At 27.5% G+C, this 26,849-nt stretch overlaps 1 protein-coding gene across 1 annotated transcript; it reads left to right on the top strand.

Annotated features, from left to right (window-relative positions):
* Window positions 1-8,024: 8,024 nt before the first annotated feature.
* On the top strand, window positions 8,025-25,655 carry LOC122530090 (venom allergen 5-like). The gene is made up of 3 exons (XM_043656750.1): window positions 8,025-8,258; window positions 23,286-23,456; window positions 25,531-25,655. Exons 1-3 carry the CDS (start codon window positions 8,112-8,114, stop codon window positions 25,621-25,623), a joined length of 411 nt encoding a protein of 136 aa, XP_043512685.1. The 5' UTR covers window positions 8,025-8,111; the 3' UTR covers window positions 25,624-25,655.
* The last annotated feature ends 1,194 nt before the right edge of the window (window positions 25,656-26,849 follow it).

Raw genomic sequence — 26,849 nt, forward strand, 5'->3', positions numbered from 1 at the left:
TTAAAGCCTTAAGACTTAGCTGCAAAAGCCCCTAACGTCCATTTTGTGAATGATACGCCATTGTCATCGACACATGTGACATTTAATAGTCTACGATACTGTTTATCGTCATTATATACAATTTAGACAACTCAAGCCTCCGAGTTTAAGAGTTCGAGCGTTGAGGACTTAAGCTTTTACAGCTTAGCGCTTAAACCTTTGAGGTTTAAGCGGTAAAAGCTAGAAACCCGGCTCGAGTTTTCCAAGCTACAGATTCAAAGCTTATTTCATCAACAACAATACAAAGAAATTCATTTTACATTTTTATACAATTACTTTCTCAGCAGTTGAATGGTACAATCTGATCCAGTTTTTAAAACCACCTGGTATAATCTCATTATAATAATACCTACATGAGTCAGCAGCATAGTTTATAAACATTTTAACGATAGAAATTTTACATTTTGTTACAAAGAATGATAAAAAAAAAAAAATCGTAGAGAAACTAAATATTTCCTCATCGATCTCAATTTCCTTGAAATACGTTGTCAAATTTATTAATACTGAAGGAATAACCAAGGTTGTGATGATACTACATAAAAAAATCAATCGAAAATTCAGAATAAATTTAAGGCGTTTTAAGAAAAGTCAAGTTTAAAAATCTATCAGCTGCACTTGAATTTCGCTAATTCTGAATTTAGTTCAGGAATAAATAATGAGCGAAAAATTATTTCTGCGAAAATAAGTCAAAAGTGTAGAACACAATTGTTTTTATAAAACGCTGGGACGAGAAAATTCAATTTAAAACTTCATCAAGTATACATTTACTAAATCAATTTTTAACTAAATATATTTAAACTCTGTTTTCCTGAAAACAGAAAACTTTTATTTTACATTTCTTACTTATTTTCGTAGGTAGAGGAGAATAACCTCTTATTAATTAGTTACTTCTGTGCAGCCTAAAATTAGCGAAATTCAAATATATCTGACAAATTTTCAAACTTGATTCTCTCGAAAATTATGAGCTTCATTTGTTATTTTTGATATACTCTTTCATGTAAAATCATTTCTTTTCGGTTGTTACCTTCAATAAATAAATAAATAAATTACGAGTGAAAATGCGTAAATTTATTCTTAAAAAGAGAGGGAGTCTTAAAAATCATAAGTGTGGTAAAGGGGTAATTTTAAATCGTGAAACTTATTCTAACATATGTCATGATACATGATGTTTACATTGCGCGTGAATTGTAATTGGAGAAATGCACTTTGTATAGGAACCGATTTTATAATTAAAGTTTAATATGTAATAAACTTATATTTATGTATTGCAGGGATTTAATAAGACGAAGGATAATGATTTATGCGAATAATTCTCAAACAATCGCTATCTTTTGCTTTATCAAGTACTGTTCTAATTTGTGACGTGTGTGTATAGGGAAAAGTTACTCGAAATTATGCTCTTAACAACGTGTTTCAAACCATTGAAATTGTCGATGAATCTCTTATTTTAACCACTAGTTTTCGAATATCTTAATATTTGAACGTTATATTACCAGAATAGAATGTTTTCTAATAACAAATGAGTTTCTATTATTAACAAACATTTTATTCTGACAAAATAATATTCGAAAATATTAAAATTCGCATAAGAGAAGCTCTGCTGTAGTTAGTGGACATACATGATGACCTTGACATGTTTCAAGATCAATGAGAATGTAACTTTTGCCGAAACAATTAAGCACCTTGTATTTAGATTGTAGATGTTCTCAACTTGAAAAACACAAACCTAAATGAAGTTTTATTTTCCTATTCGTGTGTGTGTGCGTGCTTCAATTCGATGTAAGCATTGAACAAATATCCGCCATCAACCTATTATATTATCGTTGGCACGAGCGTTAATTATAATAATTAACACCGTTTTCATTGTACTTTAATCGCGCGTATACCTCAAGTCTAAAATTATTCCATCTTTTTTCTAATCCCATTCATAGCGATTCCAGTAATTATATACATTTCAGTGTACGTGAAGAAGTTCACTCGTAATTTCTGACGAAAATTTGCGTTTGAAAGTATGCATGGCGAGCCTTATTAGGAGGCAGATTATGCAATCGTGCGAGCTGCGTATAGACGTGTCAAGTTAAAACATTCAACGCGTTCAAAAAAAAAAAAAAAAAAAAGAGAAGAAAAGTCCGTGAATTAAAAGCGCAGAGAACTTAGGTACAATGGTACGTAGAGTTTTCATAGGTGCTTGATCACAATAGCATGCAAGAGCAATTAGCCTTCTTATCGAAGCAATTCCATTAATAAACTACGACACTGCCCCATTTTTAGCGCGTCTAGAGACTAACGCACTTGTATATCCCAACGCCGCGCATGGAGTTATCGTAGCTTTGATATACTATATAAAAAGAAAAGAGAGAGCAGAATCTCGTGGCAATGATTTATATGCAAGCAACGTGTTCGTAGAAGTGAAAAAATAAATTATTCTCAAGCTGTTTGTACGTTTATTGTTAATTATCCTCGATTTGATCATTCATTGTTATTAGTTATTAATGTACAGAGTGTCTCGTATATTAATCTACCAGGGCAAACATCTCCAAAGATACGAGAAGATATTTCGGTCAAAAGTTGAATAGTATCGAGAACAAATCGTATTTATTTGATCTTGCACAGCTTGGAAAAGCAAGTTTTTAAATTGCAACGTTTATTGTAGTTGACATAAAAGATACATTCTGCATAAAAATGTAGGAAACTGTTGAAATTCTTAACCTCTTGCTTCTGGATTGATGCCACGCATGACGAGAATTTTTTCTCCCAAATTGCAACATTTTCTCAGTTTTAAGTATATTTAAATATAATCCAGGCAAAACAAATGATACATTAATAATTTCTATCCAGTGATATCATATCGACGAGTCCAAAAGAAAAAGAAAGCGACGAATCATTGTATACGGTTCGGTCACTCGTTATGGTCCGCGAACCAGTTGCCAGCGCAAGAGGTTAATACAATATTAACTGATATACACTGTGATAAGATTGCACGGTTGAACTTTGTAAATTACAAGGCTTTTTATATCTATTAAAGAGTCGATGTGTATGTATTGCAGTATTGATAAGCATGTTAATATATCATCGTTTACTATAATAGACTCCTCTGTCTGGTTACTCTTTTGTGCGTAAAAACCACAATCATAGACACCTCTATTTGCTTGCAATTAGTTTTCATAATTTGTATGACTGAAATAAACTACAAAATTACAAACAGTAAAGAAAAGATGCACATATCGCATTCTAATTGTTCTTCCTAGTTTGCTTCAGTAACATTAATGCTGGTAGCATATCAAGAGTTTACAGTAGATTAAGAGAAGTTTGGTTGAAAACAAGTTTTCTTCTAACGTTGTCGTAGAACAAAATCTGTTTTTGTAGATAATTTACATACAAAAATAATGTGCATACTAGGAATTTTCAATAGTAAGTTGTACGATAATAATACGAGTAATATAGTAGTTCGAGAATCAAAAAGATATTAACATGTGTATGAGGGTTCATTTTACAGCTCCTACCATGTATTTGAACAGAATATAAAATATTTTTAATGATAAGACAAGCGTCCTTTTCTAATGTCATTTGATAACATTTTAATACTTACAAAAAAATACTTTGTAATTTTTTTTAATAGCATTTCGTCATTAAATGCAGATTTAGCACTGGAATTACAAGTATTTCAATATTTTTTAACTCTATTCTTAACTTAACAATACTTTTTTAATTCGAATTTTTACATTTATTGTATTATTGTTGTATAACTCATTATTGGAAATTTCACTGTGGACATTATTTTCAAATGTAGTAAACTAAACTGTATTATATCTCGAGAACAACTTACGCAAAAAATATATGTACACATATATTGAAAATCATCTCAATGTCGGCTATAATAATATATAAATAGAAGAAATATAAATTGCAATTTAGAAATAATTCTCTCTCTCGATACTTCATAACTTGTGTTCAAAACGTTTTTACATTCTTCGAAATATTTACCCTCGGATAGAACACTATATATGACAATAGTTATCAATTATCTTTACTTAAATTATTTATTGTGTAACCAGAGCAATTTAATAAATAAATAATAAATGTATTTTTGTTACAGTTTTAATGTGTTACCAGGAAATAAATGTTATAATCATTGACAGAATGTTGAAATTATTAATAGCGCATTCTCCTTTCTATCAATTTCAGAAATTCATACCTTTTCTTACAATGATTAATGATAATCTTTATCAATTGTTATCGTAATTTTTTTTAATACAACCTCAATTCCCATTAAAGAGCATACTGGCTAACTGTCACCATCGAACTATTCCAAAAACGTGAACTTGTTGAAATAAAATGATTGAATTCGGATTTGAATTTCTCAAAAGTCAAACTGTAGAACCTAAACTGTGGAATTGAGTCGATTTTAATTCTCGCAGGAAGAGTACGCCTGAAAGATTTTACAAAACAAATAAAACAAATAAAATTCGATGAACTTCCGAACACATTGCCTTTACTTTAGCCTCCTTCTTCCCGATTTTTGTCATATTAAAAAATATTGGGCGAAATTTGAAATTTCGGTCGTTTCGCATCGAAAATGTTCTTTGTGCTTGGACCATTGTCATTCCGACAAGACCACGAACAAGAGAGAAGAAAGAGGGCAGCGATATACGAAGGCTCGCTGGCTCGGAAAACTTTCTGCCTCCCGCGCGTATTGAAACAGTAATGATATGGGAAGAAGTCGGCGGGATAACGAAATGAAAACACGTGCTGAACATCCGAGAATCGTCCAACTTGGTGAGTTGCGTCGGCGCCGTTTACGCGTTATAGCGCTTCCGTCTGGGGAACGATATGAACACTGTGTACCTACCAGAACTTTCGCTGCATGGTCGAAATAAAAATCAACCGGAGGATAATTGACCGTATAAACGCTCGTAAATACGCAGCTTCTACTGCTACTGGACTATTTAAACATATTGGATGATTGTGGAAGTTCGTGCCCGATTTTCAAAGGTGGCCGGAACACAGAGTTGAGTGAAATATTACTTCAAACAAATAGCAAGTAGTCCATTTTGTTTTAAATTGTGCGTATAAGTTTTTAAAATAGTATTTATTTGAAGGACAGTGTTTTAAAGTAATGAAACTTTTATTCGAAATAGTTTATTTATTTTTATCTATTTTTTGTTTCATTCATATATATATATTAATATTTGCTGAGATAATATTACGAATGAGACAAAAAAAAAAAAAAAATAGATAAAATAGATAAAAGTAAATAATCTATGTTGAATAAAAGTTATGTATGTATATATATTTAATATTCTTGATAAATAGATTCTTAATCTCTTGGTACCTATCTCTACAATTTGAAATTTGCGAGAGATAAATATAACTATATTAAACGAATAATATTAAAATAATTAATATATATATATATATATATATATATATATATATATATATATGACAAATTTCTAGCTTTTCCAAATTTTAGCCATTTAACCATTTAATAAAATTTTATTAGAACAAAAAATCAATTGGGAAAGGTTGAAAAAGTTATACAGTTCATGTTACTTTAAAAAAAAAAAAAACGCACCGAAATAGTCAAAATTAGAAAAGTCGATAAATTTTAAATTTATCCAAAAATTTATCCAAATAACAATTCCAGATGTATAAACTCAATATGGTAGACTAAAGTAGATGATTTCTTTTCATGGAAAAATACAGTAGTAACATTGCTGACAATGATAATAATATTGCAGAATTAGGATTGTTGCAATACTTAGGTAATTATCACACTCAGAATATCACGAAGCACGATATGTACAGAAATTATTTTAAAAATATAATATTTCGTCGATTTCTGTCATCTACCGTTTAGTTTTGCCAGATTGATTCTATGAAGAAACAGTTTAAGTGATGAAAACTTTGAACAATGCATTTTGTTCTATAGAAACAGTCATACTTAAAAAAATATGTTTTTTTATATGTTAAATGTTTGATAACATAAATTAGATTTAAATCAAGTTATTATATTAAATTACACGTGTACGAGTCAGAATTGAAATTGAATTTCAATTAAATATGTGTAAAATATATAATAAATTTGTTTTGCGAAAAATTTGATAGCATCAACAATGTGAAATTATAATTAAATCTTTGATTTTCCAATGTATTTTAGTATAGAAGAAATGAATCATTAGATTGTTACTATTATCTATTATTATATCTGTTATATAATACAGATATTATTCTTTAAACGATTCAAATTAAAATTAAAAAATTGAATTTAAAGTTTATTTTTCATTAAAAATGAAAAAAAGAAAATAGAAATTTAACTCTTGAATCTCCTGAAATGGAAAACACCGTAATTTTAACAATATAAGAAGATATATTAAACAACAATTACTCAATTAGAACATTCGTAATGAAGGAGGAAAAAAAAATCATAATTATAAATTACTACATTACTATTTTATTAATTTGCTAGACAACCGACCAATTTTCGTGTGTTTTTACCATGACAGTTGATTCTGGACAATGCGACTGTTCAAATATATAACCTTGCATATTTCACACGAAACACGGGTATTTTAGCGCACTGAATATATTCTAGCTGGTATTTCTACGTCGCTTAAAACAAGTACCAGTTCGTATTTCTGGATAATTTATGAGAAGACAAAGAATGTTGAAAAACAAAGAGAATATCGTTTAGTGCGTGAATAATTTATAATTATTTATAATAGATTAATCACAAATATTTTAATATTTTTAATAAATAATTCTTATTGTTTTGTGAACATATAATCTCTAATAATAATAATCTCTAGTTTAAAATGGATGTCTTATTATATAAATAATCGCTTACTTATGTTAAAAAATATACAAGATTTAATATTTTTCTTACTTATGTTAAAAAATATACAAGATTTAATATTACTTCTATAAACTAAAAAAAAGTAGGAATAAAATATTTAAAAATATTTATATAAAATATTAATATTGCAAAACAAGAATAAAATATTTGAAGTAAATACATACGTGTGAAAGTTCTTTTCTCATTTTTAATAAAATCAGCTTGTCAAGGCTTATGTTTATGATGGAAATTTCGTTTGTTTATAAGAAGAAAATTTTAACTTATTATATAAGTTTCGTTAGAAAGACAATTAAATATATATATATATATATATATATATATATATATAAATTTAAATCTAGATACATTGACTAAAAGTATTAAAATGATAAAAAGATTTACCAACTGTTCTATGTAAAAAAAAAATGTAACAAGAAGTTGAATGATATCATTAGAGAAGTTACAGTTCATGATACAGAACAGGTTACAGTACATGATATACAAAAGCTATTTTTAAAATGATTCAATTAAGAATAAACCATATTCTGGTCGTCCCAAGAAAATAGATTGAAGTGATGAAAATTTTTTTTTAAGGGAAGAATATACACACTCACGTCTACAAACGTAGCATCAAAAATTAAAAAACTTGGCAAGAAAGAAGTATGCACTTCAATTATTCAAAAAAATCTCAAGTACATTTATCATCGTAACATATGAGAAAATTTCAAAAACTTTTTCACATCGTGTTGTATAAAACGTAAGTACATAATTACTAACAATGAATCACGTAGCGTTGATAATTAAACAAATTGTTCAACAATTTTCATCTTAAAATATTTGTAAAAATGTTACCACACGTATGATATCTATGTATGAAACAAAATTGACGATCGTTTCGATTTAATATACAGCACTCGTAATTAAACGTTAAACTGTGAACCATGGGCCGTGGAATCTCAGTGAGGAATGAGCATTGCGTCAAGAAACTAGTACGAGGTTTGTTATCCTTTTTCGGTTCGTTCTGCTTGCTCGCTCTTTAACGAACATCATTCCCGGCAGGAAAAATATTATCCTCCGTCGTGGACCGGCTTGTCACTGTTTCATTGGAAAATCGATTCGGAAAACATCGCTCCGGGGTGAAGGTAGCGGCGAGATTACCCGGACAGCAGTGAAACGCAAAAGATAAAATGTCGTGGCAAATTTTCGGCCGTTGAAAGGCACGGCGAAAACAGCCGGAATGACAGGTCATATTTCGTTCTGCTTCTTATTGTTCTTAACGGGCTGTGATTGCATACTACGGAGAACAATATCATCGTCCCTGGTGAGCCGCGACGACAATCCTTACTGCCGCATTTGCGCCGATCACACTATGTGTCGATATCCGGTACGTATTTCCGTGACTCGATAAATTCATTTGTCAAAATGATTTGTTATTTGCACGTACATGCACGATTGGATTTAAAATTTTAATTCTTCGTGTTTAACCCCTTGCGCTGGCAACTGGCTCGCGGACCGTAACGAGAGACCGAACCGTATACAATGATTCGTCGCTTTCTTTTCCTTTTGAACTCGTCGGTATGATATCACTGGATGGAAATTATTAAAAGATAATAAAATTATCATTTATTTTGCCTGTGTTACATTTAAATATACTTATATACTATAAAACAGAAAATGTTGCAATTTGGGACAAAAAATTCCCAACGTGCGTGGCACGTCATTCTAGCGCAAGAGGTTAAGATAGGATTTATTAATCCCACAGTTAGATAAAACACAGTGATTATGATGATTTATAATTATGATTAATGTGGTTATTATTATATATTATATTAATGTGGTTAATTATAATCGTGATTATTGATTATCAAATAATTAGTAATCACTGATATGTAATCACTAACAAAATAATTCTAATCAAAGATTATGATTAATTTAATAATCATTATATTATAAAATGATTACACTTCTGATTATGATTGTATCAGTAGTTCACTTTTATCAAGATATTGTATATTTTTTGTAGGAAAATATATATTTATTATTTGTATTGTTTTGCAATATGTACAACCTTATAATTTCATCAAGACTTGTTCTAAGTATTTGAAAAATTTCCTGTCAATTAAAAGTTTCATCTATATAGTTCTTGACTATCTTCCGTATAATTAGATGAAGATGAACTGATGATGATGAACTTGCCGAATGATCAAAATTTTGAGATTCTTCATTGTGATACGCACTCGTTTATATACTAAAAATGTATCAAAAAATTACAAGCTTTAACATATTATTATAGATTGCAAAGTAAAAATGCAAACACTATTATGCAGCAAAGTTATAACTGAAAAAATCGTAATAAAATATAAGTTAATCACTTAATGAGTTAAAAATTACTGATCAATGACTGCAAGTTACAAAAGCTAATCAATATCACTGATTTATTTTAAGAATAATTAATTGATTAATGAAACGATTAAAAGTAATTGATTACTGCCCAATTCTCATTGTTCATCTTTTTGAGTCCATACTAAAGTATTCTATTTCATAAATTATAAATTATACTAGAGTATTAGAATATATATATAGAATTTATACTAGAGTATACTATATTATAAATTATAAAGTATTCTATTTTAAATTATAATTATACTGATTTATGCAAAATCACATCTTTGAGAATATAAAAAAAATGAAACCTTGGTAGAAAATTGTTTCATGTATTAAATATTATAAAAAACACTGTACTTTCGATATTGTATAAATTTTCTTATATTACACTCATTTCCTGTAATATTGCACTTTAAAAATTTCCCATAAATGTATAAAAATCCGCAGTCTAATTATAATTAATAATAAAATTAGAGATTCAAAAGATATAATATTTATATCATGATATATTGACTAAATATATCAGGTGTATAAATTATTAAAGGTATTAAAGGTAAATTCTGAATTTGTTATGTGCTCCTCATTAGAACCAAACTTCTAGTTTTGGGATAATTTTAAGCACTCAAAGGGTTAAAATTTGATAATTTTGAATTTTATGATAATTTGAAAGCTACTCGTCATAAGACATTGTACGCATATTTGTTAACTTATAGAGCCATCCGAAGTTTTTTCACATTTTATAAAGTAGACATTCTTTAGACATTAAAATAAAATATATCATTCATATGCTATAATATCAAATAATTCAAGATTTTCATTGTTGCAGCAAACGAGTAACATGTAACATACGTTACACATTTATCTTTTAACATAAAAAGTAATAACAAAATAACTTTTAGTCATGATAATGTAAATTGCATTTTATTTGATAAAAATGATTTTTCTATAATATATATAAAAACTTTTGAGAACGATTGTATTCATGAAATATTAATTATAATTTTTTCTAATACTGAGTAAATTTTCATGATATAATAATTATATTTCTATAATATAACACAATATATTTTTCATAAATAAGTATTATGAATATAAAGTGTAATTTAATATCTTCATAACTAGAATCAACTAAATTATAAATTATCCAAAATTCAATTTATATTCTATAAATGTCATAAATTGTTAACCTCAGTTTTCTAATTAATTTTATTTATACGTTCTTTCATTTTATCATTAATCTAAACAATTAGCTTTGAAATATTACATAAATTTTAATGAATCCATTATAAATCTGAGATAGGAATAAAATGGAAATAGTTACTGATGGTGTCAATTTATTTTTACTGCGGTATTTTTACATGTTTGCCTTATCGATGACGTTTTTAATTAACACAGTAAATATTAATCAGTCTGAGTAAACATGACGATTTTGTTCATTTGATTAATCGATACAGCAAATCAGAGTTTGCTGAGTAAGATTAGTGGTCATTAATCATCCATTATTTACTCTCCATTGAATCTTTAATAAATTCACAATTTGATAAATTTATACGTAAATTATAAAATTCTTAAAATGCATATGATTAAAGTACATGATTATATACTGTAGGCTTGAGAAATGATAATTAATTTTGAGGATACAAATTTCTTTAGACGACGGTAAACATTTATCTGTATCAACAGTAGTCAGTTTGAGAAAGAATAGATATAAATTATTTTTTGATTAAAAGAAAAAATTCTATCTATTAATTTCAAATATTTTAATTTAATTTTAAAGAATTAATTTAATTTTCAAAGTACCTAAGTAAGTAAACAGATATCAATTTTATTGTATTCGAAATTTCTAGTGTGTATGTATATAGTATACACAACTATTTATGGAAACAGATTTTGTTAATATGTCATTTGTTCTCTTAAAAATATTGTAAAAAAAAACTAGGTGTACCAATAGTCTTTTCATTCACTGAATACAATATTTGGTAAATAATCAAATTTGATAACAATCACGATAACCGAGTCGAAATAATTCGATATTCATTGAGCGAAGATTAAAAAATAATAATATTATTAACGAATAACAACTATATTATTCGCAAATATGTTCACTGTTTTAAAAAATGTTGATATATTAATTGATGTAATTGTAAAAAGTGGATGCAGCACCGGGGTTGCTCAAAAGTACATACAATTAAATTTTGAAATCCAATTAAAGATCAAACATGATATTTTAAGGAAATCACGCACGGTTGAAATTTGATTTGAAAAAAACGAGCATTTTATAAACGAATCTAACACATCCTTTATATATAAATTTTTTAACTTAATCAAATTTTCTTTATTTACAATGTACAACTATCTCACGAGGCATAATCACATCTTCGAACATTGATTTCCGCTTTTTCAAACAAAGTTTTTATTATGTCAGGACATTGTAATAAAGGAGCAATACGAGAAATGGTAGTCAATAATCTAGAGTCAGTCACTGAAAGACTGAAAGACATAAAACAAAAATAACTTTCACAAACACATGTTTTTAAAATTTTTTATTATTTCATTTGGAAATATAATTAATAGATTTTTTCATCTTTTTCTACAATCTACAAAAAAGGAAAATAAAAAAGATTGGAGATGAACAAGTCATGACTTTTTCAAACCTTTCAGTTCTTCAGTGGCCACACTGTACAAATAAATGCGAGCACGGCCGAGGTCAACGAATCGAGAATATAAAAATCCATCGCAGGTGCGAATTTGCGCAATAGGAAATTCGGGACGACGACATCTCTCGTTATTGTCGACCCGGTGTCACGCGTACAATGCGTCTATTCTCGGCGCACATTTCCAGGCCGGAGGAACGCGCCGTTGCTCACGAAGAATAGCGCGAACGCGTTCAAACCGAGGTTTTATAGGAAATGCGACGTTCTTGAGACGGACGTTAATTCGTAACGTCAGATACGGATCTCTGCATCGCGGATACACCGCGACGTCGATTGCTTTTCGTCGATGGGGCTGAAAAAAATGTGAGAAGTACCATGTCTCGTTTGGATCTTCTATGACAATGTTTTATAGATACGTATTATATTGTATCTCCTTTATACATCACATTACAGGGTTGATCAAATTTTATTTCAAAATGAAGATAAGAAATAACAATTTGAGATAACAATTGAGATCATTAATGTGTTATTTTTATTTGAAAATTTATTTCACAAAATTAATTAATTTTTTTAGAATTGAAATAAAAATTTTTACTTGAGAATTTATATCATAAAATTGAAATGAAATTTACTTTATTTCATCTTAAATCCAAATCAGATAAATACAGGTGCAAATGATGTTTTATTTGAAATGAAATAACATAAATAATCTCAACGGAAGATGAAGTTTATACGATAGAATTAGAAACGATTTGAAAAAGAAAAGATATTTAAATAATCATTTTTTCAAATATTTCATACAGTAATGCTCATGTCTGTTATATTTTATACAGTATGACCCGTTTGTCTGAGAACACCAAAATGTTTCAAAAAGTATGAATAATACGAAAAAATATTTCAGATAATAGTTGTGGAATATAGAAGAGCACATTATTTATAGTAAACATGGAGCATCGTATGAAGCTTATGTTAAAATTTTTAAGTGCGTCAATCAATGCAGTTCATTCCTTGAACATCTTCCGATAGTTTGAGAGTAATATTGCGTTCAAGTCGAAGAGATAGTCTCTTGATAGTCAGTAAAGAGTAGAATCTGCTAATATACTATATAAAATCGTAGATATTCCACCGGTTTCGTGGATCTTAATAAGCCAGCGCACCTCGCGCTGATAGTGTTATTGAGTTTACTAGCTTTGAAGTACGTGCTGCGTTTACTGCGCTGGAAGATTTCTTGGTTGGACTTCATATATCATAGTAGTTCAAGCAAGCGTCGATTTCGTATGCGCGTGTGTGCGTGTATAAATTATTCAACTGGATGCACCATGTCTGATATTTCCCATTGGAAGAAATTTTCTATTTTCTTTCTATAAATTCCTTTCTTACATTCTTTAATATTTCATAACATTAACACAAGTAATACAACATTAAGTTAAGCTGCAAAGAAATCGAATGAAACTAATAATTTATGATCAACAGTTTATGAAAAATACATGTGTATTTTGTATTTCGTATTTGTAGAATTTTGAAAACTCTTGAATGCCAGAAGTTTAAAAATTTTGGCATGATCTTCACAGGACGCTTCATGGTTTGTACAAGATCAAATACGCACCATCACTATAATATGTGCTTTTCTATCTTCTATATCCTACAATTTTCATCTGAAACATTTTTTTGTATTAGTCATACTTTGTGAAATATTTCAAAGTTGCTCGCAGATAAATGGGACATACTAATATAATATTATACTTTTTTTATAGTAATATATTTATAAATTATATTATTACATTATAGCAGTTTATATCTTTTTCAAAAAGATATCGATCTTTTCTTGAGTTGAGTACTCCATTATGAATTACTGGCAAATTTCGATACACTGATCAGGATTTCAAGCTACTTGAAGAGATTATCATTGACGATGATATCGATGGTAATAAATAGTAAATATCTTTATTTATGTCTCGATTATCGCATCTTGACTAATGTCCGTGATCCCGATAGAGATAAATTTAATAAAATATTTATTAAAACTTAAATTTTCAAAGTTTTTTACGTATCTGAACATATTTTTTTACTAACTATACGATACAATAAAAAATATATATATATATAATTGTATGAAAGAAATATCAATGACCTTGAAAAAAATATTCTTACCATTCATCGACTTTTTGGACACCATTCTTGTTAGACAAAAAAATATTTTTTGTATCATCACAATTCGAAACTTAAATGGACCACCCTGTAGTATTATTTCTTTGATTAACAAAAATCTAATTTTGTTCGGCAACTGTTTTCCGCTTCTTTTCCGAGGTGTGTCATTTTTGTCGCAAGTGTGCGATATGTGATTTCAGTTGCCAGCAATTATACACATGTGGGCATCGTACGAGTGCTCTTCTCACTTCAGTCGCGTGGCTGCTTACTGTAATTGATTTAATTAACAAATAGAATATACCTGAATAAAATTTTCTGTTAAAATTCGAAATGGTATAGGGCTGTAATTCTAACAATTTATTTTCACAATTTATTATGAATACGAATAAAAGTTCTATAAATTATGCAAATTTATAATTTTAGGAATATAATAGAAAAGATACGCATTTTACACGTTTTACATATCAAATATTACAAAAAGTATCGCAGATATTTCTTATATTGCATCTCGTGCAATTTCACACTTGAAAATGTCTTATGAATGCATAAAAATTCGCATAAAAAGTCTAACGATAAGTTAGAAAGAATTTAGGAAAAATTATAGAAAGAACCGTCAGCATTGGTAAATAGGAAGAAAGTCTTATTTCTTTAGGATAACGCTTGACCTCATGTGGCATCTAAATATTTAATTAAAAATTATTTAAATCTTTAAAAATTACGAACTTTACTTGTTCTAGTGTTAAATTTTTCAAATACAATGTCATTGATAATAAATATTACTGATAATAAAGGAACTTACATATTGTTTTCCATGATATAAATAATAATATAAATTAATAAATATAAGTAATAAAATTAATAATAATAAATAATATAAATTAATAAATATAAGTAATAAAATTAATAATAATAAATATAAATATAAATAAATAATAAATATAAATAATGAAAAATTTATTAGAATAATTTAATTTGGTGTTAATATTTTAAAGTTAACAATGTTAATATCTCTATTTCATTATTATACAATAATTCTGTTTTATGTCTTCTTAAAAATGTAAAATCCTTATAGATCAGTACTCCATTGCAATTACTCTCGCCCCAGTTTTCTAAGTATCATGCTTATTTGTTTCAGAATTGCAATTTTAATTAATAGCAGAGGGTTTCTTATGGAAATAATAAAATATCACGCTTGTTTCTAAATGAATGCACAATTTTTCCTAAATTTTGATAGCTTCATTTTAGCTTTATTTTAACTTTTAAATTGACTGAAAAATTTTCTACTTTAAAGACGAATTACTATTTGATAAATTTCACGTGCACATTTGGAGTAAAACGCGACAAGAAGTGTCGAAGTTAGCTCGGCCAATGCGATATTCCAACGAGTTTAAATTTATGAAGCGAGAAAATAACGATGTCGAGAACGCAATATATCGAAAATATCCTCATGGTAAAGGGTAGATACTGCATTAACGATGACTATCAATATACGCGTGTGAAACTGCGGCCTGTGAAATTTTGAATAACGATACCGCGTCCTTAACAACGTTTGTACCAATCATGTTAACTCCCTATTTTAGCGCCGTTTGTTGAATTCTTCCCAAAATTCAATGACTATTGGCCATTCAATAAATTCATAATTGAATATAAATTTTATATATTATTCAAGAATATATAACAATACTAATAATGCGAAAAGATACTGTATAAATAAATTTATATTACAACATTTATATTATTCTTTTTTTTCCAAAACAGATCCTTTAAAAAATTTTTAAAATGTGTTGGATCTGTTGATTAATAACACACTTTGCTATAATACAGGGTTAATTTAAAATATTGCACAAACGGATAGGAAATGACAATAGCTTATGAAATAATAATTCATAAACGCAGAATATAACTTATTTGCCTATATCTTTAATTTTGTGAAATTCAGTTTCGATATATAACCAATGACAATAAGAAATTGATAAAATTGAAAAATTGAAAAAATTTTGATTGATAATTTAAACTGATAGAACTTCGTAAATATAACCATCCATTTGGTTTCATTTTAAATCATAAAGCCTCTACTTTGACAGTCGCGAGTTCGTGTTTTTTCAAAGATGTTTTGCTTGAAAATTATAAAAATTCAAACATATGTGAAAATATTTTAAAAATGTTTTTACAACTAGATTCACCATCATTCTAAAGATTTAAGTCTCCTCTGTAAAATGAGCTCTTAAAATTCGTTATACGATTTTTTTCACTATTTTATTAAACGTTAAATATTACTAAACGACAAAAGTTCATGAAATTCTAACGTTTCTAATATTTCGAGTTCAATAAAATAGTGAAAAAGAATCGATAGAAGAAATTTTAAGGGTTCGCTGCAAACAGAGAATTTTAGTCTTCGATATCACAGTGAATTTCGTCAAATTCTCGAAAAATTTTTTAATGCTTTTACACGAGTTTGAATTTTTACAATTTTCGGGCAGAAAAAGGTATTCTCACTTTCCTACCCCGCTATATGACGTAAAATCATCTTCGAAAAAAGTGAATTCACGATTGTCAAAGTAGACCACGCTTTAAAATGAAAACGAAGTGGATCGTTATATAATCTCCTTTTACACAGTTATCGACAATTTTTTTTCTACCTTTGGTACAGTTCTATTTGCTACAGTTCTCTTTACTATATCTAGTTTTTATAAAGTATTATTGATACAATTTTTCGTGCTTTTTTTAAGCTTAATGATTCGTGAAATTTATATAGGATTAAAATCTTATATATGTTTATGTATTTATGAAAAAACGAATTTAAGAGTTCAATAATAGAGTCAAAAATATAATTATATTGCTTATAATGTTTATTCGATAAAATAAATCTCTTGTTAGGTCTTATTTTTTTCAATAATTTCAAACACATAAATTTGTATAAACATTCCGGTTATTTGTACACATGTATACTATTTTAAAATTCATTATCTCGAAAGTCAAATAAACAAATATTTTATTCCATACTTTTGATTTATTTTCGTAAGGAACCATTAATTCTTTACTTGTATATATTTTCAGCAACACCAAGTATATTTCGGTCATGTGCAATATTTATGATAACATTCGTGAAAATATTTTCTTCTATAGGTAATTAATACTTTCAACATTTATTGTTGAGATATTATTATAATATATTTCTATGAAAGTTCTTTATACCAATATACATTTGAATACCATATTTCGTCGTCATGTTCGATATTTTAGTTGCTTTAGGTCGGATATGGTACATAAATTACGCTTATGTTCATACCGTTGAAATTGAACTTTTGAAATATAGATACATGCATGAGAAACAGATTGCAGTTTACGTGCTCATCAATACTTTGTAACTTTCTGATTATGGATGTGTTTGTCAAATACTACATTGCATTTTATGTAATTAGAGACGTTGTTGCAGCCGGTAGAAATAAAGATCTCATTGGATACTAATTGTTAAATAATAAGGAACCACATTTTTGAAATATACCTGCCAAAGTCCGAAAATTTCTTGCCAAAAATAATATAACGAATTAATCGTTTTCAAATATTTTAACTATTTTATATTAATAATTTCATCAATTTACGTTTAAAAAATATGGAAACTGAAAAAACAGTCACTATTTCCAAATATTTAAAACGTCTGTAGTTTCAAAGTCATTCATTCGAAGTTTCCTCATTTTTTATTTAATGAAAATTTTCTCTACGTTTCATCATTTTAAATTTATAGCCTGAAATGATCGCGTGAAGCATCTTATGATAAAAATAAATCAGGAAAGTAGATACGAAAGTACAAGCGAGTTTATTAAATTATTCCTCAAAGAAAGAAATTTTTTTCATTTGAGTCTCTATTTCGAAGAAACTCAAAAATTCATCAAACATATTAAACGTGGCAAATTCTAGATTGTACGAGGTTGACTAATCGACAGGAGTTTATCTTATAACTGAAAATAAATTTTTTTCATACACTTAACTTCATAAGACGATTAAATTTTCATTATTTATTAAATTCAGCAAGCCAATTAAGTATATTCATAACATATTTTCTTAAAAACGAGATCTCATCAATAAAATTCAGTATTTTCATTTTCATAAACCGATATATACAATAATAACGTAATAAATTTACATCAATACATTGGTATCGAAGCAATACAAATTATTTAATTGCGTATACAGAACATCCAGCGAAATTAAATACTTACTATTCAAAACTTTGAAATTAAATTGTTTAAAATTAAACGGAAAAGTTTTTCCTCCATATTTTTCACTTTTTCTTAACTAAACATAATCGAACACTATCTTCTTGAAAACGATACTTCAAGTGACATTTGTCACTTACTTTTGCTAATCATTTACAAGAATCCAATAATTATTTCGGTAATTAATCGGCATAATTAATATACATATGTACTTATATAAGGTGTGTAATTATATATATGTATATATATAAGGTGATTTTTAAATGTATGTCCATATATTAAGTGATAAGTCTATGCAATACAATAAACAAAAAATGTCATACGAATCTATATCCTACATACTTTAGTTTTTGAGTTATAGACAACTGAAGAGCATGTTCAATATGTCCATTTTGCGCCTCAACTGAATATGCTACAGCATTGAATTCCACATTCCCTCGAAAATACCAACTCTATTTCTCGAATAGTTTCAAATTCAATCTGAATTCTTTCTTGTAGATCGTGTATACTATTCGTCTGAATAGGCAATAAATTTTAAATTGTACCTAAAATGAAAGTTTAATGGATTGCATTTTGTTTAATTCATACTGATAGATATTTTTTTACAAACATTACATAAGATTTAGGCTACTACGATGTGCAATAGCATGTTCTGAAACACAAGATGAACACATTGAATAGTTTCTTCCTTAAATGTATGAATAACAATTTTATAACATACTCTTAATCGCTGAAATGATGTATTTCCGTGATGTATTTCATTTAAAAACAATATTTTTGCCACTTATTTCTGTTTGAATATTTCAAAATTAGATGAAATAATATTGTAAATTGTTGTTACATAATATTATATTGTTTTGTTGCTATTTAAAATTAATATTAATTTTTTTTACACGGTAAAACTCCGTTTATATAATTCCATTTATTCGAACCAAATTTTAATAAATAGCTGATTGAATCTGCTCTATTTAAACATGAACTGCTCTTATATGGAAAAATCAGTGATTATATGGAAAATCAGAAACTTATTACATGAACTCCAATTAGGTTATATGACTCATTTGTAGCCTGAGAAATTTATATAAGAGAAATTGTGTATTATATCTTGTTAAAAATAAGAACCTTTATTATTTAAATTAAAAATGTATCGTTTTCTTATTTACTACATTGCTTTTATTTATTTTAAAAAGTTTTTGAAATGAAAATAGACCTTTATATAAATATCTATTTATATATGTATGCGTATTTAGAAAAACATACAAAGCATCGTACAATAGTTAATTTTAAATTTTTTAAAACCTTCTTTAAAACTTATTTTAACATACAGCGAGGAGCAAAATTGAGTCAATAACAAAAATTTTTAAGAAAAATATTTTTTATTGTTAAATAAAGTATAAAAATATGAAAATAAATTTGACTATCTGATTCTTTATAGTTTTAGGAAACTGAAGCTATTTTTTAACTTTTGAGATAAGGTTTTTTCCTGGCTGAAAAAATTAAAACACATAGAATCAATTTTGCACCAGAATTTTTTCATAGTCAGATTTACAAGCTTTATCGTATCTTAATATTTTGTCCATACGCCATTTGCTTAGATAATAGAATCATGTTTTTAAACATTTCTAAATTATCACAGAAAGATATTTTTTACGAAAATATTAGCAGATATCCAATAAATATTCACACCTGTTCTATAAAATCGTGCATAATGTAATTGCAATATAATAAAGTATCAACACAACCGGTGAAAGGTTGTTACATTCACGAACGTTGCACGGATGTCGGGGCCGGAATCGCCATTTCCGTGAAGGAAAAGAAAAAAAGACGATCACGTTAATGTGCGTCCATTGTTACAGTGTGATCATAAAGTGAGCGTCACGTTTATGCGTTATCTTTTACATATCGCATTAAATTTAAACTAGAGACTCATTAATAACATCCACACAATTGGCATCAGTATATTGTCCCAGTATTGGGATATTGTTAATGTAAATAGATTTTTCAATCGAAGTATAAGTAGATAATCAATTATAATCTTAATACAAAACTGAGGAACGATTGAGAAGAAATAAAAGTTACTATAATACATGTACAATGAGACACAGAATAATAATACTATAATAGCACTATAATAACTACACAGAATGCTATAATACTATAACTACGCAGAATACTATAATAATAATACAATAATACTATAATAACTACACAGACTACTATAATAATAATACTATAATACTATAATGACTACACAGAATGCTATGATAATAATACTATAATACTATAATGACTACACAGAATTCTATAATAATAATACTATAATATTATAATGACTACACAGAATGCTATAATAATAATACTATAATGACTACACAGAATTCTATAATAATAATACTATAATATTATAATGACTACACAGAATGCTATAATAATAATACTATAATGACTACACAGAATTCTATAATAATAATACTATAATATTATAATGACTACACAGAATGCTATAATAATAATACTATGATACTATAATAACTACACAGAATGCTATAATAATAATACTATAACACTATAATAACTACATAGAAATTGTCAACATCAAAATCGAGATCAATATTCAAGAAATCACCTACAAAACGATAAGTTAATGGTCCATTGGATCATTAGCTAGAATTGACTAATATTTATTAACCCTTTTGCTACCATGGACAAGATATCGCGCCACCAACTATGTCAGTTGTGCAATATCACCAACGAGATATCGTATTCTAGAAGCGGTGCTATGAAGCAAGATATCTCATCGGTGACATTGCATAACTAATATAGTTGTGACGAGATATCTCGTCTGCAGTAGCGAAAAGGTTAATAGGAAATGAATGATGTATTGTATGTATAGTACGTAAAATATACAGGATGTTTTGTAACACGTGGAAGGTAGAGCAGATGCTTACTCATGAAAAATACAATTTTTTCATTCGGTCTTGTTCTCGAGAAAATTTAGTTTGAATATTGATGATTTCTAGTTTAGCATCTTTTCTCAAATTTTTGCTATTTCTGTTTTATTTTTATTTATGTTTTATTTAAAAACGCGAAACATTAGATGTTAAAATTGCGAAAAAAGCCGCTAAATTTATCAGTATGCTTGAATTAGCTTAATTTCAGACGTATCAAGAAAGAATAATTAACATGCAATATGATAAAGTTATTTTACGTGCAATATAATATTCTACATGCAGAAATCGGTGAAAAATGTAGAATAAAATTTTTTTATTCGAAGTTTCACATTCAAGAAAACAGACTTTGAATATGTTTCGTTAAAAATTGCCTTGGTACTTAATAAAGTCAGTTCAAACTTCCTTTCGAAAACGAAGCCCTAGATGAAAAAATTTTATTCTATACTTCCGATTTATTTTTTCATAAGGAATGATTCTCACAGTCTGTATATTCTTCAAAACAGCCTGTACATAATCGACTGTAAAATATTACAAAGAATTACATAATTACAGTTTGGGATTATATGAGTGCGAGTTAGGTTGTATCTCTTCATTCTGTCTATAGTAACATGGACTACATGATATATTTTTAAAAAAGCAAGTGTATCAGAAAGCATACCTTTTTATAAGTTTGAAGTACAATATATATTTACAATACGAGACAGTCGATAGAAATTATTACAATCACTAGAACTAAATATTACAGAAAGAAAATTTGTAGAATTATCTGGGAAAAAAATTCAGAGTCATTTAGAAATTAAGAAACATGTCTTTAAATAAAAAATATTGATATCGAAATAAAAATATCGTAACACTAATTCTACCGAATATTTTTATAAAAAATTTGGCTATTTCTTTCTGGAGATTAACATATATATTAATATATGTATATCTACTGTTTTAAAATATTTTATCGTTTAAAAATATTTTAAATGTACGATATTACAAGAAATTCTAGTTAATATTAATGTGCGATATGAATACTTTTTACATCCTCTTCACAAGTAAATATTCTTAAAATATATTCTTATAGAATTTCTAATATTACATATAAAACAACAGAAATACAAACACAGAATAAGAATGTATATGTACAATATATAACAAGCATATGTATATATCAATTGATCAAGCTTCAAACACTCGTTTTAAATACACTTGAATTAATTTCGTTGGGATATGATATGTATTATGTATATGTATCGCACGTAACAGTTGAACAAAGAACGTGGCTAACGAGAATCAAGAATAGGATTCAATACTCTGCTTCTAAAAAAAAAAAAAAAAATATAATACCTCTGTGAACTAGTGATAGATATAAAAAAAAAAAATGTTACTTCCTTTGGCATACATCAAAGCGAATTCGATGAAGCATCACGTCAAAGCTCTGCCTAAAGAAAGTGTCTGCTTCGAGTACCTTTCTACTAAATTCGATAGCACTTCGTATGAAAAGCTTAAAGAGGCTATTTTTATTGAGTACGAAATTCGCAAGTTGATAACGTCAGTTCGAGGGAGCCACGGATCGATATAAAAGTAAAGTATTGACGCAACTTGTCATCTCAATAGATAAATCGTTCGATATATTGTCCTATAAATTATAAAATTTTGTGTATTCGATGACAATGAAATGGTATATAAAATTTCAACTTTTGCATAAGTTTTCTGAGAGTAATCATGTAATGAATTACACAACGCGCTTGAAGTGTAATAAAGCGACAGAATATTTTCACATTTTGCTGTGTATATTTGTAGAAATTTGTTTTTCTTGATATAAATACTAATACAAGTTATATTATCAACCTAAGTTAAACGAACAGAGAAGAAGATCAGAACGAGTTTTTCTTTCGTCTCAACGATGCAATATCATTAAAGACAAATCAACAGTGAGAAAAGATGTTCTGAAAATTACAACTGTCAAAAATATATTATTTAAAGAAAATAAATGTTTCTTTTCTTTCGAGAAATATAATTCTCAATATTAAATCAATAGCCGAACATTGGTATGTCGTTTTCGCAGCACGATGCCGATGGCACCAGATGCGTGAACCTTCAGCACGCTGATCTGGGAGAGAAGGATATCGAGACCATACTCCATTGGCACAATATTTATCGGAACACTGTGGCGAATGGGCATGAGGAAAGAGGAAATCCAGGTCCTCAACGACCGGCGAAGTTCATGATGGAGCTGGTAAGATTTAGTTTAGATCGTGCTTGTGGATATATATATAAAAAATGGCAAAAGTTCGAACATGCTAGTTTATGAACGACTAGTATGAACAACAACCAGGTGTCCAATAGCAGCTGTAAAGAAATTCCAACCTTTTTCAAGAATTTACAGCTAGCTCTTTCCAATTGCTTTGTTTCATAAATCTGTTAGCACCCTCTCGTTTTGCAATCTGACATTTCTACGTGTATATGTATATAGAAGCTCGAGCTATAGAAATTTGAAATTTCGCTAAGACTTCAATTTTGTTACATTTTCACTTTAAAGTAGGAATGGTAGTTCGCAATTTTAAAAAGGTATTACTTCAATAATTTATTTTGAAAATAAAAATGAAAATTAAATTGAAACAAATGTTATTAATTATTTTGATAAAAAGGGGATTTATATTAGAACGAGCAGTTTTTTCTACAGAAGTCAAAATAAAGAGTAATATTTTCATTTGAATAATTATAAATAATATTAGGTACAGGTACATACATATAAATGATAAACAGCGGGATTTGTTTGTCCTAAAGTGAAATTTTCAAATAACCTTCGAAAGTTTGATTATTTCATATTGAATGAAAAGAAATAAAACTAGATTTAATAAATCTTGATATTATCTCAAAATAAAATTATAGGAAAAAATTAATCTTAATATTAAAAAAAGATTTAATATAATAATATTATTATTTTTATCAATAATAAGACGATATTAAAATGTTTATCTTGAAATTATCTTGAATAATTATTAATTTGAAAGCTAACAACGTGCACTCATAAAATAATCACTAGTGATTTCATTATCTCTTCTCTTATAATCTTATAATATCGAATCATACTTATAGGATAAATTATGATTTTAATTCAACAAAAATAGGTTACATTTGGAACGAATTCTGATTTACACTCTAGTTTTGAAGCTTCATATTGAAGATTAATAAATACAAATGATATATAATATTCTGATATTGTATTTATTATATCGATTATTACAATAGATAATAGTCATTCATACAAGTGGACGAAACAAAGTTTGATATTGGTAATAATACTATTGGTTAATTACTATAATAATTAATGCTCATTCAGATGAGTGAACAAAGAAAAGTTTGATATTGGTTTGCGTATATGTGAGTGTTGATAATTTTTGTACTAGACATTTTTTGTTCATATTTATAAAGTATGATATTTTTCATACTTTTTATTTTTTAAACTTATTCTTCCAGTCAGTGATGTGAAAATATTTTAAAACAAAATAAACGATAAACTTTGAAAGTAGAAGCTTCAAGCATTAAAATAAACAGGTTTATTGTTATACGATTTTCTTTTTTTTGAAATTGATAGTTTAATATAAATTTATATAAATTTATATAAGACAGTTTATATCAATTTTTCTCTTTGAATTTGTTTAATTATTATGACTCAATTGACATGGTCCTTAAAGTTTTGAAAAATTTCAAGTTGCAGAATGTACATATTTAATAAAATTTATAATTTAAATGTTAAAAAGTAAAGTTTTTAAAGTGGTAATAATATTACTATTAATCTTATGCAATGTGAATTAAAATTTTGTTTTATATTTTTACATTATCTCCTCCTAAATTAATTTAAGTCTCATATTTACAAGTTTAAATATAAATATTTTATCTGAGTATTTGCCTAACCAAACTACGGATTTTAATAATATTTTTAAATATTATTTTAATAATATTATTCATTAATAATAATAATTTTATTATTATATTAATAATATTATTAAAAATATTTTGGAAAATTTTTCAGAGATTTAATTAGAGATATAACAACGCACACGTTACATATAATATACAAAAATATATAAAACATAGTGTAATATTTCCTATAATTCTTGATTCGTAAATTTCATTTTTTGAGTCATCTTCGTAAAAATATAAAGTTGCATAAATACCCGCAGTCTAATCAGTAGTGTTTCTTGAATAATTTGCAAGAAAAGATTAATAAACTCTTTTACAATGATCGTATATATATATAAATATATTTATATAACGCAGTTTGATGTCGATATTTATTTTGACAGATCTGGGATGACGAACTTGCTCATATCGCGAGACGATGGGTAGTGCAGTGCAACCTTCTCGAGAAAGATCAGTGCAGAGACGTTGGCAAGTAACTCCTACGGATATATTCCATTTTTCATTCCCCTTAGTCGTCCCTATCATTTTTCAATATCCACCGGTATACGTTCGAACGCGAAATTGTTCCGCCTGCAACGGGATCGATGTCGGTGCGTTTCTTCCTTTTATCTCGATTTTTCTTCTTCTTGTTTACGAATCCTCTCTATCAGTCTGTTTCTTTTTCTTCTCTCGTTGTTTGTTTTGGCTTCGGTTCAATTTGCAATCGTAAGCCGCAAAAAACGATAGTACTTCCTTGTAAAAGCGAAATTCCATTTGGTTTATTGCCCGCTGTTGGAGTGCACGCTTGATTCTGTCGAGAAACAATCGATTATTAACGTGCTTTAGATGTCTCTGAAATATCCGGCTGAGTTTTCAACGGCCTGAATGATATGAGGGGATACAGATTGCCGGCTAAATGTTTGAAGTCGTTCATTCGATTGCTGTAAATTATAGATTAGACACTGAATTGAAATTAGAAAATTTTAATTAATTATAAATCGAATTAATTATCTGCATTAATTAATCGTGTTAATTACAAATTGAATGCATTATTTACAGTAATTTAATTGCGCATAGCAATTTACTTTTTGTTGAAATGATCTTAAGAATGAAATGTGTGTTTCGAATTGGTTTGAAATTATTAATTCTGTTAATAATTATTATATTTTCCGCAGTAGAGCACAATTTTTATATTCTTCGTAGCCTTTACAAACGTTTAATCTATAATGCAAATCTTTTCCTTTTCTATGTATCATTTTATACCGTTTAATATATATTTCGTTTTCCAGGATGCTAGTAGTCATGAAAAGCGTGAAATCATCTAAAAAGAAATTACCCACTAAAACATAAAAAAATTAATACTAAAAAAGAGAGAGCATCAGTTTTGATATTTAAGAATTCTATATATTTTTTGACTAAACATAAGTATTATAATTCTGTAGAGCTTCGAAGCTCTTTTTTGATCACTCTTTCTAATCATTTTATTGTTTTAATTTATGTAAAAATTATATTTATGATATTTTCGTCATTCATAAACGAAACTTTGACTTACTAAAGACTTAAATATCGTCTCCTACATTATATTTCACCAATATTATATTTTTTTTTTTTTCTAGTAAAATTTCATATTTCAGCATATTTCCTTCTACAATTATAATAAGCACATAATAATAGATATGAAATAAATAAATAAAAAAAAACATCAATTAATAAATATTCTATA

The sequence above is a fragment of the Frieseomelitta varia genome, unplaced genomic scaffold (genome assembly GCF_011392965.1).
Source record: "Frieseomelitta varia isolate USP_RPSP 00005682 unplaced genomic scaffold, Fvar_1.2 scaffold_326, whole genome shotgun sequence".
Classification (NCBI taxonomy): domain Eukaryota; kingdom Metazoa; phylum Arthropoda; class Insecta; order Hymenoptera; family Apidae; genus Frieseomelitta; species Frieseomelitta varia.